Below are 14,693 nucleotides of genomic sequence, written 5' to 3' on the forward strand. Positions count from 1 at the left end.
CGTCTCACTCACTCCCGGGCCTGCGCTCTGGGTCTATTCAGGACCCCGTGGCCTGGGTCGTTATCATACATGTTGGTCACACTCATCATAGGAAATGTGTACCTGTATATAATATATCTTGACTCTTCTTTTTCCCTTTTCTCCCTCCAGTCCCTCTTCCTCTCCCCATTTGCAAAAGCTTTGGTTCTGTTTTTCTTTCTGTTCTCTTTCTTCCCCTTTCCTTTCCATCACTTCCCCCACCCCTCCCTCATTTACCTTCCCACTTGAACATGTTCTTCCTTCTTCCCAGTGTCTGTCCATCCTGGCGCTCCATTTTATCCTGAGTTTATCAGACAAGAGAAACAATGAGATATTTAAACTTGTACATTTGATTTATTTTACTCAAGATGATGGTCTTGAGGTGCGTGCATTTTCTGAGCAGACCCATTTCATTCATCTGCTTCCTGCACACCATTTAGATATTGGCTGCCTCCCACTCGGCTCATCCCCTCCCTACCTGGTGATGTTTCCCCCCAGGCCTGATCCTCCTCAGACCTTGTTTGCTTTTCATGAAATGAAGTTTTTCAATGTTACACCCTATCCCCTTGCTCTAGGAGTTTGTACACCACATAGCAGCTGGACTCCTGCCCTTCAGAATGTCTCCTCTCTTGTGTGAGAGACCCTCAGCCATGCCAGAGAGAGGCGTGCACAGCCCTGCACTCATGTGGCATACAGACCAGGTTAACAGTGTACAAAAGTCACCCATCTCGTGCCTCACTTAGAAAGGCAACAGGCTGCTCTCCCCATCACTGCTCCGCTTCCTATGCCTGTCCCTTGGATACTGGGCTGTGTCTGTGCCATCCTCTCTACCAGCACCATCCTAACAGCTTGTCACTGAAGGACTGTCACTTGCCAGGCTCTCCTGGCTCAACAGTGACAAAACAACTTTGCGGACTGAAGAACATTTCCAAATAGAAACTAAAGAGACCAAACAACTAAGTGTCATCCGTGCCCCTAGATTGGGCTCAGGTCAAATAAAGAACATTAATGGAACAAACAGCAGACTTTGGAAAGCTCTGAAAGTTAGTGATAATGTATCAAGTTTCAAATATTTTATTTTCTTATTCATACAGTATGAAGTTGTCTAAAGACTGTACAACATGATGTATCATGCAGAAGAAAACCTAAACATTCCACATAAACCATCCCCTCTCTACCTATCCCTACACACAAACTAAAAAAGGGGGAAAAGAGAAAAAAATGACAGAATGAAAAGAAGAAAATGTTTGTACTTTTTTTCTGTAATGCCAGCCAAGATATGCACGAGCAAGAGAAACAAAGTATTTGCTAAAATGTTTGTAACAATTATGTACCAAAAATTTCGCAAAACAGTAGTTCCCCTTGAAGCACAGCACATAGCAGTTAACGCTGGAGCAGACCAAGTCACTGGCCAGGATTGTAAGCCACATACTGATTCAGAGGAAGAAAGTTACATGTAGAGGAAATTTTCAATTTGAACATTAACATTTTCAAAATTCGGCAACATTATCTTTTTAAATTATGCAAGTTATGTAAACAAGTGCATTTTAAATCAATCTGTGTGCAAAACTCCATGTCATGCAAGGACACAAGCACTGGAATTTTTCTCTCACAGATAGAATTCAGGAGGTGTAGCACACAGTTGAAGGAACAGTGACAGCAGGCAGGGGAACTCAATTTAAGTTTCATTCATTCCAATTCAACCTGCCTTTTAACCATAATATGAATTCCTGATTTTGATCACTACACTGTGGCTATGATTGAGAAAAATCACACTAAAGGATCTAGAGGTACTAAGGAAGTGTGTCTGACCTTATACTCAGAGAATCAGGAAAAAGATCTACAAGTGTGGTGGCATGTGTGTGTGTTTGTATCCATGCAAGCTGGTGGGGAATAGTATGAATGGGAAAGCAGGCAGTACATTGTTAACATTCTACCGGTCTTGGAAGAAAGATACAGAAGAAGTCTTTGAACCATTTCCCCACATTTTTAAAGTCTTCAATTATTTCAGAATAAGAGGTTAGAATTGTGAAAAGATCTTGATAGTCAGGAAAGCTGTGCAGAAAGAGCCACTGGCAGAGATGAGTCCTCTGAAAGTGGCCTACTTCTCGGCCCCTTGAGTACAGTCTGTTTCACATTCACATCCAACGGGTTTCCCAGGGGTCCCAGCTCCTCTTCCTCCATGCAAGATTGCCACAAATCCGCCAGGAGGCCGAGCAGACACTGTTTTCCTCTTCTGGCTGAGCTCCACTGGCTCAGGCCTGTGCTTTCCTCTGGCTTCCACCCCCTGACTGCCTGCCTTCCCCTTTGTCATGTAAGTGAAATCTGCTCGCCCCTTTCCTAGTGGAGCCAAGGCAGGTGAGTTTATCTATGCAGCATGTATCAGTTAGTATGTAGGTAGTAGGTTATGTTGTGGTAACAAATTGCCCCTGAAGTTCAGCTCTCCTAACTGCTGATGAGAACTCACAACTGACCTCACTCATGCCACACATCTGTGTGGTGTTAGGCTGTCCCTGCTCATCGCAGTCCCTTGGGAACCCCAGAGACAGAAGCTCTGTCTTCTCGCTTGCTTCTACCATCACCAGGGTAGATAAAGGGAAATGTGAATTATTCACTGGTCTGTAAAGTTTCTCCCCTAGAGATGCAAGTTACTTCCATTCACTCATTCATCTTGAAGCACAGTTCTTGTGTGTGAGAGGCAGGCAGGTACAAATATATTTGCAATGTCCCTGATGATTGTCACAGCATCAATTCTCCACAGCTGCAGTGAATTTAACAGTTTAATTCAGGAGAACTACTCAAGAGGCATGTCACATGAAAAGTAAAGGTGCTGACTGCTTCGCAGGCAGAATAAACAGACAGACCCCCCCCCCGGAGACCTCCTGGCCCCTCCTGCTCCCCTGGACGCTTGTAACCCTGCTGCAGTAGGAAGACCTCTGGCTGACTTTTGGTGGTTTGTTAGATAGATACAGCTCACCTGCATCACAAAGACTTATGGAAACATACACACCTGCAGAGCACACTTGGACTAGGTGGCCTAATAGGAAGAGTGGCACTGGCTCTGTTCTCCAGCATTCCCTGAGTTAGCTTGAAGACACAGGAAGACAGATGTCTTAAACTTAGGGGCAAGAGGTTGGAAGGAGACCATGTGATCCTGTTTGAGAGGAACCAGGGTGGCTAGAAATGGGGAGAAGGTGGGAGGCCGTGCTTCTGCTCAGACATACACTGTCTAGGACTGTCCTTCCTTGTCCTTGCTGGCCAGGCAAAGTCAGGTACTGGTGGATCAGATACTGAGGCTTAGTGGCCACTGACGTGTCCCATATTTGCAAGCAACTGTTTATCAGGCATCTACTACAACTGCAAGGAAAATTATATAATTATATGCATGTGACCCTTTCTAGTTCATTTCCTGCAAATCACTGGCTCACTTTGCAAATGAGGACATGGAGACAGAACTTGTCCAGAACCTCTTGATTCCAACTGTATGGCTTAGAATGCTGGGTCCTGGTTCTTCCTCCTGGGCATATCCTGTAACCCATACAGCCTGAGGATCCTGCAGTCTCAGGGAAGATTTTACTCACTTGGTGATAGATGTGAGGCAAAGCTATGGTTCCAAGTGATCCTGTGAGGTCCTTTTTCCAGTTGGATGATTGGAGGATTAACAATACAGGATAAAAGCAGTCTTTTGGAGTGTATTGTGTACACATATGGGGCTCACAGCTACCAAAGGGCTGCTTTGCTGACTCTCTTCTGCCAGTAAATAGCCAGCTCTGCATGACGCAATCAGTGAGATGCAGAAAGATGAGCGGGCAGAAGATGCCAGGGTCCTCTGTGTCCCACTGGTTCTCTTGCCTGTCACAGGCCAAAGCTGAGGGAGGGATGCTGAGTCTCAGGAGTCAAAGCACAGAAATGTGGGTGCAAGGCAACCCTGTCATTTCATTTTCCAAAGTTCAGGAAGGTTGCTGGCCTTGTACTGAGTTTCCATTGGTGAAATGAGATGATGCATGGGCAGCCCTGGGCACATAGCAAGGGGCCGGTAAATGGCCAGGGCTCTCATAGTAATAATTATAGTAATAGTGTAATAATTAAGTATAGTAATAATTAAACTAATTATTTTAGAAATAATGATCTTTAAGTTATTGCAGTAAGAGAACACTAGCATTAGAGCAACAATTGTTTAGTAAGCATGGTAATAATAATACTGGCAATCAGTAGTGTGAGGAGGGAACCAAGAGAAGCAGTGGGCCAGGGAGGGCAGGGGAGAATCTTATCAGGGAGGCCTGAGAGTAACAGGCATCTGTATAGAAACTTGTCTCCACTTGATTTTATGGTGAATGTAAGACTGCTCTACAAAATATAGCTTATTTAATTTTTTTTAAATAAGGAGAAGAGGGGTTGGGGATACAGCTCAGCAGCATAAACATCTGCCTGGTAAGTGCAAGGTCCTGAGTTCGATCACCACCAGTACTGCTAAATAAATAAATAAGGAGAAGAAAGCAGATGGACAGTGGCAGTTCTCCTGTGATTCTCAAAGACAGTGTACCACCCCCTTATTGCTTGTTCTTGGTGGACCCCCTACCACCACCCAACCCTTGGTATGTCATGGATGGAATATTTCTGAGCTGCTGCCTCAGTACTCAAGCAAGCAGCGCATGAGGACATAAAGTCAGCTGCTGGATGATTGCCCACGGCTTCTCTGTTTGCCCGGGGTGTTGATTGCTGCACTGCTGGACTGGGGTCCACGGTCTGGGCCCCTGTGGCTGTCTCTGCCAAGCTGAGCCACCTGTGGCTGCAGCAGGGGTGGCTTGGCTGGTCACAGTTGCCTGGGGTTTTCCCCAGCCCAAACCTAGTGAGATTCGCAGCTCGCAGATGAGCTCGTCGCCCAGATAGCCAGATGGTTGGCTTCCTTTGCCTGATGAAATATTCTCCTTTCTTTGGGCAGGAAAATGCCCAGATAATCAAAGAAGTGGACATTGACAGGGTCTCCATGCTGTCCAGAGACCAGGTGGAGGCCATCAAGCAGCTGTGGCAGGATCCAGGAATCCAGGAGTGTTACGACAGGAGGAGGGAGTACCAGCTGTCGGACTCCGCCAAGTAGTGAGTACTGCACTCCAGCCGTGGCTTCCTGCAGTGCTTTCAGATACACTCGGCCAAGTTCCAAGGAAGCTTGTCACTGCTTGCTGACACAGGGGGTGGCAAGTAGCAACATCGCCTCCCCGTGTTTTTCTGTGTCTCGCTGTCACCTGCTGTGTTCTCTCAGATTCCTCCTGAAACCCTGTGATCCTCTATGGAACCCCAGAGCTACCCCCTGGCACATGCTCGCTGCCTTTTGTCATTGCATTCTAAGCCTGTTATTTTCAATCAGAGGTTTTTTCAAACTGGGATTCTCTTAGTGGGACGGATCTCGTTGCGTGTGTGGCGGGTGGGAGTGAGGGTTGAAAGAATATACCTGTTCCTGATTTCCCTTCTTCCTCTTAATAGTCTTCTTCCTTTCTGGTTGTCTGGAACCAAGACCTAAAATCAGCTGCTGGGCTGATGCTTCCCTCTAGTGGTCGAGACAGGCATCTCCAGGCAAAGCACGCGGGAGGCTCAGGGATTCATTCGTTCACTGACCCCCTGCAAAACCCCAGGTGCTATGTTTTTGATCAGTAGAGTTCTGGTTTTGCTTATTTTACTTTCTGAGGTAGAGTCTTGATGTTTCCCAGGCTGGTCTCAAATTAACAATCAACTGCTGCCTAGCTGAGAATACCATATGCATCACTGTACCTGGGGAAAAGCTCTCATTTTAAACCTTTAATCCCTGAAGCTAAACAGTTTTTATTTAGGTGATCCTACAAGAAAACCATCCCAGAGAGATCACAGGAGTTTATTTTCTTAAGAATTTCCCGAGGCAGTGTAATGGTCAGCTAGGGCACTGGGCAAGCACATCTTGAAGAGCTGATGATCCGGGTCTGATAGTGTTTTCTCCCTCACTGCATAGCAATTTAGGTGTGAGTTGTCCCCATTGTCTGAATGAGGTAGTAGGCAGGAACGGAAATGTCATCTTCAGCACAACAATTTCCCTTTGGCATTCATTACAGGCTGAGAATTCAATGTCATTATCCAAGTTGGCACAGTCAAAGTAGAGTCACAACACCAATAAGGTGTGAGACCAGCAAAGAGACAGAAAGAGAAAGGTGCCCCATGGAGGAGGTACAGACTGTGGGCAGCCTGAGGAGCTGGGGGTTCTCCATGGCAAAGGCACCCTCACAACCCTTTTCTCTCCCAAGACTGCTTGGTAGTATCTCCTCTATAAGGTGCCAGGGGCTTGGCAGGGGTGCATGATTGAGATCCATTTGGAAAAGACCCAGCAGAACCATGACAGAATTTAGCATGATCCTGGAAACTGAGGTAGATCCATGGAGAAGGGTATGAAAGTGGCAAGGGTGGTGACAGAATGACTGCAGCAGTGTTCTTAAACCAGAGTTGTCCCATCTTCAGAATGTGCAGGACGTGAGGCATTTGCACATCTCCTTGGCCCTCGTCGCTGGTTCTCAACCATTTGCCAGTACTGTGTGCTTCTCTGGACATGTATTCACTTTGCCAAAATTGGAGGAATGCTCGCTATGTGTCAGGCACTACAGTAAAGGCTGCAAAGCAGCCGATTGTCTCTGGAAAATTTGTGGCATAAGACAAGTATAAAACAATCCCACCAGAATATGGTGTTCACCTCTTCCCTCCAGGGGATGCATTCCAAGACCTCTAGGATGTGTGAAACCTCAGATAGGACCAAATCTTGTATCCTCTGTGTACACTTACAGTGACATTTCTTCTACACATTTGGCACAGTGTCTTAGTCACTTTCTTGTTGCTGATGCACAAAACCCAACACCACATTAAGGAAAGAGAAAGTTCTTTTGTCCTAAGTTTCAACGCACAGTTACCTGGTTTCAAGGCAGCAGAGCATGAAAGAGGAAAAGCTGATCATGGCCTGGCAGACAGGAAGCAGAGCCAAGGGATGAACTGAGAAAGGAGATGAACCCTTCTAGGCTTGTACCCCTAGCGAATGCCTCTTTCGACCAGACCCCAGCTCTTCACAGCAAGTCCACTTTAAGCCCCCAAAAGCTTTGCCTTTGAGTGCATGAGGCTCTTAGGTGACATCTAGATCTAAGCCATAACAGCAGGGGATTAATGATAACTAGTAATTAATAATGTAGAACACCTGTTGAGGCCATTATTAAGTAAGGGTTCTTGAACACGAGCACTGTGACACCATGAGAGATGACCTGATAACCAAAACTAGAAGTGAATACACTGCACATACATTAGAGGAAAGGATGGCTCATGTCTAGGGCAGGAGAGGACAATGTCTGGTTTTATCATGCTATTCAGAATAGCACATGATTTCGAATTGTTGCCAAGCATGGTGGTATGGGCTTGTTATCCCATCCACATGGGAAGCTGAGGCAGGGGGATCACAAAGGACTGTGAGGCCTGTCTGGGCAACATAGCAAGACCTTGTCTCTAAAAGCAAAACAATTCAGAACTTATGAACTAAATGTTTTACATCATGGATAGCAAGAGTGAAACCTTGGTTAAGAGGGCTGCTGTACACAGAGAATGGCACTGAGCTCTGGGCTTGTGTGTGTGGCACAGGGTGCCTTGGCTCTTGAGATGCAGGCTGGAGGGTACCAGGCTCTGCCATCACCCTTGGTTCACCTTTATGCCCACAAGTTCAGGGCCTGGTGTCCAGGCTGTGCTGGGAGAAGGCAGGGCCACCTCAGCTGGCAGGCGATTTGGAATCAATCACCAACTCACTGTTTGCAAGGACCTGAGCTAAGAGCTATTTTATTTTTTAAAAAAAAAATGCCAGGGCAAGCAAGCTAGCTCAGGGACTAAATTGCCTGCTTAGGCAAGCTTAGGCAAGTGCAGTGACTGAGGTTCGATCCTCAACCAGCCCCACCCCCAGGGTGGGCTGAGCTAGTCAGAGTCTGGGCTGTGGAGTACGCCTGTAATCTCAGTGCTGGGAAGGCTGAAAGCAGGAGGATCAACATGAGTCCAAGCTGTGTAGTGAGATGCTGCAACAACCAAATACATCTTAAAAAATGCCTTTTATGTGGACCTTAAAATTCAAGAATAGTATGTTCTCAGTTTACTAAAGAAAAAATGATTATATTTTGTAATCACTCTGGGCTTTGCTATTTGGCCCCAAGGAATCTAAGACAAGTCTTGGATTATTTTAGGAGATGTGTCACTTACTGAGTTCTTTAACAGGAAAGCTTTCCTTGTTTTTCTGAAAAAATTTCCCCAGGGCCTATTTGACATTGTGTTTTCTTAGAAACCCTATTTAATTGGAGCAGCAGCCTTGGAGAACACACCTACACACATGAAGTTTCTTAACTGAGGGACATTTGGGCAGGGAGTCAGAGCCACTTCCAGCCTCCAGCCTTGCCGCCTCCCTATGGCTGAAAAGGAATGAGGAAAATTGGAGCCTAGGAGGAGAGGTGCTGACCTGCAGACTCCCGAGAGCCCCACAGAAGAGTTTCTGATCCTGGCTGTCTTCAGAGCATGTGTAGGGTGGACAGAGAGGCCTGGCTTAGAGTTGGCTCTTGAGAAAGTCATTGATAGAATCCATATATCTGTGGGAGGAATGCTATTTGAGCTAACTTCCCTAGATCAGGACAGACATTTCTCCTTCCTCTAAAAGAAACCTCGGATTCTCTTTCTTTATCGTCATAGTTACCTGACTGACATTGACCGGATCGCCATGCCATCCTTTGTGCCCACACAGCAAGACGTGCTCCGTGTCCGCGTGCCCACCACTGGCATCATTGAGTACCCATTTGACTTGGAGAACATCATCTTCCGGTAAGCCTGTCTCCCAGGTGTGGTCCTGCAGACTCATCTGCCAGGACTGGAAGTTCCCAGATGTGTGTTAAATGGGTGTTCTTCCTAAACTTGCATTGCCTCTCTTAGGGCAAAAGATTTCTGTCTCAGGGCATGTAGATTGTGGTAGGTCATACTTCTAGAGTGGAGAGAGATTTATCTGTTTATTGTCCTTAGGGAAGGCATTTGTTTCTAGAAACTGGAATCATTCTTATGCGTAACTTAGCACCTCTCCTCATTCTTAAAAATGATTGAGGATCCCAGAGAGAATAGAGTTCATGATATAATGACATCCTTTTTCCTCAAAGAGTCATACATTCTAATCTTTGTGTGATCTGTCTTTATCGAGCAGGATGGTGGATGTTGGTGGGCAGCGATCAGAGCGACGGAAATGGATTCATTGCTTTGAGAGTGTCACCTCCATCATTTTCTTGGTTGCTCTCAGTGAATATGACCAGGTCCTGGCTGAGTGTGATAATGAGGTATGCTAGGTGGATGAGGGGCACACAGGTAGCTTTAGGGGGCAGAGGACTTTCCTGTGGGTCTCAGTGAGCGAGAGAGCTGGATCCAGGAACTAAGTGGTCTTAACTATTCCAAGTAGAATCTGTGGTCAAACAACAACCAGTGCTTATTAGAAATGCAGCCTACAGAGTCATTCCAGACCAACTAAATCAGAGCCTGCATTTAGTTCTCAGGTAATCAAATGTAGTGATGTGTTACTTAATAGCAAGCAGTGTTGTAGTTTCTGTCTGGATGTCCCTCCAAAGCCTCATGCAAGTCATGAGGTGGGGCTTTTCCAGAGGTGAATGAATCTAGAGTGTGTAACTGATTCATGGTGTGATGCTAGAATTAAGGGTGGATGATTACTAAATCAGTCCACTGCTTGGGTTGGCACCTCCCTAATCCAAGTAACCTGGATACAATATTAGGCATAGAAGGAGGCTTGCCTTGTCCCTCTTCCTTGCTTTGCCTCCTTCCACCTGCTATGAACTGCTTCTCCTCTGTCTGCCATGTGCCACCCTGCTTTTGGGCCAGCTGTGTATGGACCGAAACCTCTACAAACTGAGCTAAGTAAACCTTTCCTCCTTTAACTTTGGGTGTTGACCACTTTGTACCAGCAATAATAGAAAATTATCTAAAGCAAGCGTGAATGTGAACTCTGAGAAATACCTTAATAGGTGGCTTCATCATTGTGTTAACACAACAGAGTATATAGTATAAATCTAGACAGCAGAGCCTACTACACACCTGGCTGTATTATTATAGCCCACTGCTCCTTGGCTACAAACTTGCATAGTATGTTACTGTACTCAGTGCTGTTGGCAACTGTAATGCAATGGTATTTGTATATCTAAACATACTAAACATAGAAAAGGTCAACCAAAAATACTGGGCAACAGGAATTTTTCAACTCCACTTTAATCTTCTGGGACTGTTATCATATATGTTGTGTGGTCACCGAATGGTTGTTATGTGGTGTAAGACTGTATGTGATGGGCTGGGGATGTAGCTCAGCGGCACAACATCTGCCTGGCAAGTACAAGGTCCTGAGTTCAATTCCCAGTACCCAAAACAAAAAAACCCAAAACCTATTGTACATGATCGTGAAACACTGGTATGAATCATAAAAATCTAAAATTTGATGCACATTGGAATTTTTATAAAGGAAAACTCATGACTGGGTCCAACCCCAGAGGTGGTGACTTTACTGGTGGTGGGTGTGGCCCAAGTATGGGGACTTCTAAAAAGGCTCTCCAGGTGTGCTATGAAGAGTGGAAACTACTCAAAAGTGACAGGTTCTCATCCTTGGTGGCATACTGACGTCCCTAGGGGACCTTTTAAAAAATACAACATTGTGGGCCCCACACTAGAATGTTATAGTTCCAGGGGTCAGGGAATAGTCTCCTTTTCCAAGACCCCGAGAGACTCTAAAGCATAGCCAAGCATGAGCAATGCTGTGTCTGAGAAACTCTGAGTGCAGCCTTTCCAAACTTCAGAGGCCACGGCTTTCCCAAATTAAGTGTCTAGCCAGTGTGGTGTGGATAGTGGTGTCAGATGCTGGCGGTCTTCTGGAGCAGCTGGCATTGTGTCAGCCCTTCGCTCCCATGGGAGGGCCTTGCTCAGGGCAGATGGGGCTCACCCCGCCCAGTCAGGCACTTAATGTTCACTGCGGAGCTGCCTGTCACTAGGTGGGTCCAGCCCCACTGTAAGATCGTCCCACATTCAAAGAGAACCATCACAGTCACTAATCTATGAGATGAGGGGTTGCTTTCTAGGGTGCACCCATGTCTTCTGTCCCTCTGAACACACACAGGAACCCTGGAGATTTTTGAAATGTTTCTTTCCAGGGCATAAAAACAAACCAATGAAAAGTTCTTTCTGGATTAGACAGTAACTATGAACAAATCGTGTATTTCTTGAGAGCAGACTTCTGTGCAGCACTGTTACATTAGCTAATTAGTGGGGGACTGACCCCTTTCCTGTCTGGTGTCATTGTCAGAGAATAGGAATCTTGGCTGCTGCCTGGCTCACCCAAGAGGGAGTTCTTTTTTTATTTTTACGGCATCAATTGTTATCAATATAGAAAATTAGCTCCAAATTGCCTCAGGGATCACTTATGATGTTTCCTAGAAAAGTGAAAGGAGCCGCCAAGTGCACAAGGGACCAGCAACTCAGCCAAATGCACTCAGAAGTGGTTTCCCATTCATAAAAGTCACAAAGTATTTGGAGAAATTTAAATGATTGTCGTTCCAGACTTTCCTTTTTCTGATCGGGGATGCTGCATTACACCTATTCCTTATTCTGTAAAGGAATTTTTGAAAAGATATTTGCTTTGGAACTATTATTGACAAGATCCTAATAAATTTTAGAGAAGTTTAAAAAAGGTGCAACAGTTGCCCTCTCTGTAGTGTTTGCTGGACCTTGCTCCCCTCAATGCACTGCGGGCAGTGAGCCCTGAGATCTGGGGACCACAGGCTTGACTTAGGGCAAACTCCTCTGCAGCTCAATGTGTGAAGTTTGGTTTGGTTTTGTCTGATAACTTCCCTCCCTAAGAGGAAGTTCTTACTTCTTTTTTCTCAGAAATACTTAGAAGAACGCTATCTAGAAGAATTACTATCATCACGTAGGATTTGGGAGCACTTAATGTTTTCTTGTCAGTGTCTAATATGTAGAACTTATAATGGTCTTTGTACATAGTTGCTGCCAGTTCCCATTCATGCATAGGCTTAGGGCAGTTTTCTCAATGACAGTATCCTCATATACCTGACAGAGACACTTCCTTTTCCACTCTGCAGCGTGGAACAGTGTTAATTCCTTGTGTGACCGCTGTCTGGCATTCCTAGGGGTGATGGCCAGGCCACAGGAGCCTCCCTTCCTCTCATGTCACATAACTCCTGAGGCACAGTCTGAAAATGCCACCCAGTGAGTGGCCACTTCATGTCTGAGGCCAGCTCTTCCCCACAGGGTAGTCTCGATAGTTCTGCAGCACAGGACACTCCCACCAGATGTGGGCCTGAGCCTTCCTGTTCCAAGTTGCACAAAAGCCTTTCTTATTTCATCTCCCTTTTGGGCTAGAGTTTCAGATGTTTCAGGAAAGGAGATCCAGAAAACCACAATTACTAAGGGAGAGGAAAGGGTGCGAAGCCTACTGCCCCACTGACCCTCTGCTGAGCAGCTTCAGCATGGGCAGTGCCCCAGTGTGCATTGGTGTGGCAAGAGGACTGACAGGTGCACCGGCCACCTGGTGGGTTGTTTCCAAAGTGTGTGCTTTAGTTTAGCCTAAGTCCTTTTTTGTTTTCCACTTAGAACCGCATGGAAGAAAGCAAAGCCTTGTTTAAAACCATCATCACCTACCCCTGGTTCTTGAACTCCTCTGTGATTTTGTTCTTGAACAAGAAGGATCTTTTGGAAGAGAAAATCATGTACTCTCATCTAATCAGCTATTTCCCAGAATACAAAGGTAAGCATTCCTCTGGGCAACAGTGCTTCTGTGTTATCTCACTGACTGTATGGCATCAGTCCTCAGCCATGCAGCCCACACGGCTCTCCCTGCTGTCAGAGCAGCCCCACCATTCCTCACCTTGAGAGAGCTCACTTCCAGCCTCCACGAAGCTGCTCCCAGTGCCTGGAATACACTGGCCCATTCTCTTTTGCTGACCCTTGTGGCTCTCTGGGATCCAACCCAGGCCTCTTCTCCTATCCTGGGAAGCCTTTCTGACCTCCTGTGCTGGTCAGGCCTGCATGAGCACGCCATCTTCTTTCTGCTGCCTCGGTGGCTTGGCTCCCCTTGTTCTGGCGGCCATCATCCTGCTGACAGGACCTCCTGCGAGCTTGCAGGTCAGCCCCCGTCCTGGTCAGCTCCTTGGGAGCAGCAGCTGTGCTCAACTTATCTTTGCACTCCCATAACCAGTCAGAGCTTCTGGTGCTTCTTGGGGTTGAAAGATAGAATCGCCTTTTTAGAGACAGGGTGGACAAGGCAAGAGAGGGTTTTGCCCTCCTGCTAATTATTCCTGGTACAAGAGGTCACAGATATTACCGAGTTTGATAAAGATATGTAGAGGGCATTTCAGCACTGTTTTCACTACCCACATGGCTGTCTATGGAGAGCCCTTAAGCTTAGAGCCAACTTCCTTCTCACATTCCTCCCTCTCCCAGCCCATGCCTGTCTGTACAAGTTATTGAAGATTAGTTTTCTTTAGTGATTGTCCAAATCAGAAAATTAAGTTGTGCCACTCTTTTTCAGTATTCTTTAAGTATAATTTTTAGATATGAGTGGGCATTTAAAATACTATTCTATAGATTCATAATGAAATACATTAAGAGCAATGTTGAAGGTCAATTATTTCCTAGAAATAAAGACAGATCAAAGAAGGATCCCAAGTAGGAACAACAGTATATTTTAAATGGCTCTTGGGAGGACATAGTTGTGAGCCTGAATGGTTTTTATTCTTCTAATTACATTTGTAACTAGGACCAAAGCGGGATGTCAAAGCTGCTAGAGACTTTATCCTGAAGCTTTATCAAGACCAGAATCCTGACAAAGAGAAAGTCATCTATTCCCACTTTACATGTGCCACAGATACAGAGAATATCCGTTTCGTGTTCACTGCCGTCAAAGACACAATTCTCCAGCTAAATCTAAGGGAATTCAATTTAGTGTAAATGCTGCTTCCTGGCCCTCCCCCGTAGCAGAAGGCATGACGAGCAAGCTCCTCCATCCAATTGCAAGTGCTTCAGGTGTCACCTGAGCAGGACATCACAGAACACTGGGACACTGGGGGGTACTGGAACTTGGAAGATGTTTTCTGTTACAGAGCCTTTTAGGAGTTTTAATTCCCAGGGTTTTTTTTTTTTTAGTAGTTCTTTTCTTGCCTTTTGGCTGTAAGAGTCTGTGTTAATTTTTAAATTTGGCATTTTACAGAATTTTTAAGTCTACTGTGATTTATATTTAAAAACTTAAGTGAGAGTCATTAAAAATCACTTGATAGAGGGAATCTGCTGATTTATAGAGAGGCCTTCAGACCTCTAGGATTCATTTTTTTTTTTTTACAGCAAAGATATTAATGGATTGACACCTTAAGTCTTATGATTTAGAGACATTTGTAATTTCTAGTGCTTTTCTCTCTTGGTGTTGAAGTATGACTCCTTTAACATGCCACCAATTTTTTTAAATAGTTGGCTCTTTTTGCATGTTAATTTTCTAGGCCAAATTATTGAATATGCTGAGATCAGTACATTTAGTTTGGTCACTGTGAAGCCAAAGTTGACATAATGTAAATGGGCTTTAGATATCATGTGTGGTGTACTAG

At 45.4% G+C, this 14,693-nt stretch overlaps 1 protein-coding gene across 2 annotated transcripts in view; it reads left to right on the forward strand.

The window, feature by feature from the left end:
- The window catches only part of Gna14 (G protein subunit alpha 14), a 202,300-nt gene extending 188,030 nt beyond the window's left edge, over window positions 1–14,270 (forward strand). For both annotated transcript variants that reach the window (XM_004638118.2, XM_023722996.1), the window contains exons 3-7: window positions 4,961–5,115; window positions 8,737–8,865; window positions 9,236–9,365; window positions 12,691–12,844; window positions 13,856–14,270. In XM_004638118.2, the coding sequence (XP_004638175.1) occupies window positions 4,961–5,115; window positions 8,737–8,865; window positions 9,236–9,365; window positions 12,691–12,844; window positions 13,856–14,046 (759 nt within the window). In that variant the 3' untranslated portion in view covers window positions 14,047–14,270. The remainder of the gene's footprint in view (window positions 1–4,960; window positions 5,116–8,736; window positions 8,866–9,235; window positions 9,366–12,690; window positions 12,845–13,855) is intronic.
- Window positions 14,271–14,693: the final 423 nt, after the last annotated feature.

Source organism: Octodon degus, unplaced genomic scaffold (genome assembly GCF_000260255.1).
Source record: "Octodon degus isolate 3935 unplaced genomic scaffold, OctDeg1.0 scaffold00095, whole genome shotgun sequence".
Lineage (NCBI taxonomy): Eukaryota > Metazoa > Chordata > Mammalia > Rodentia > Octodontidae > Octodon > Octodon degus.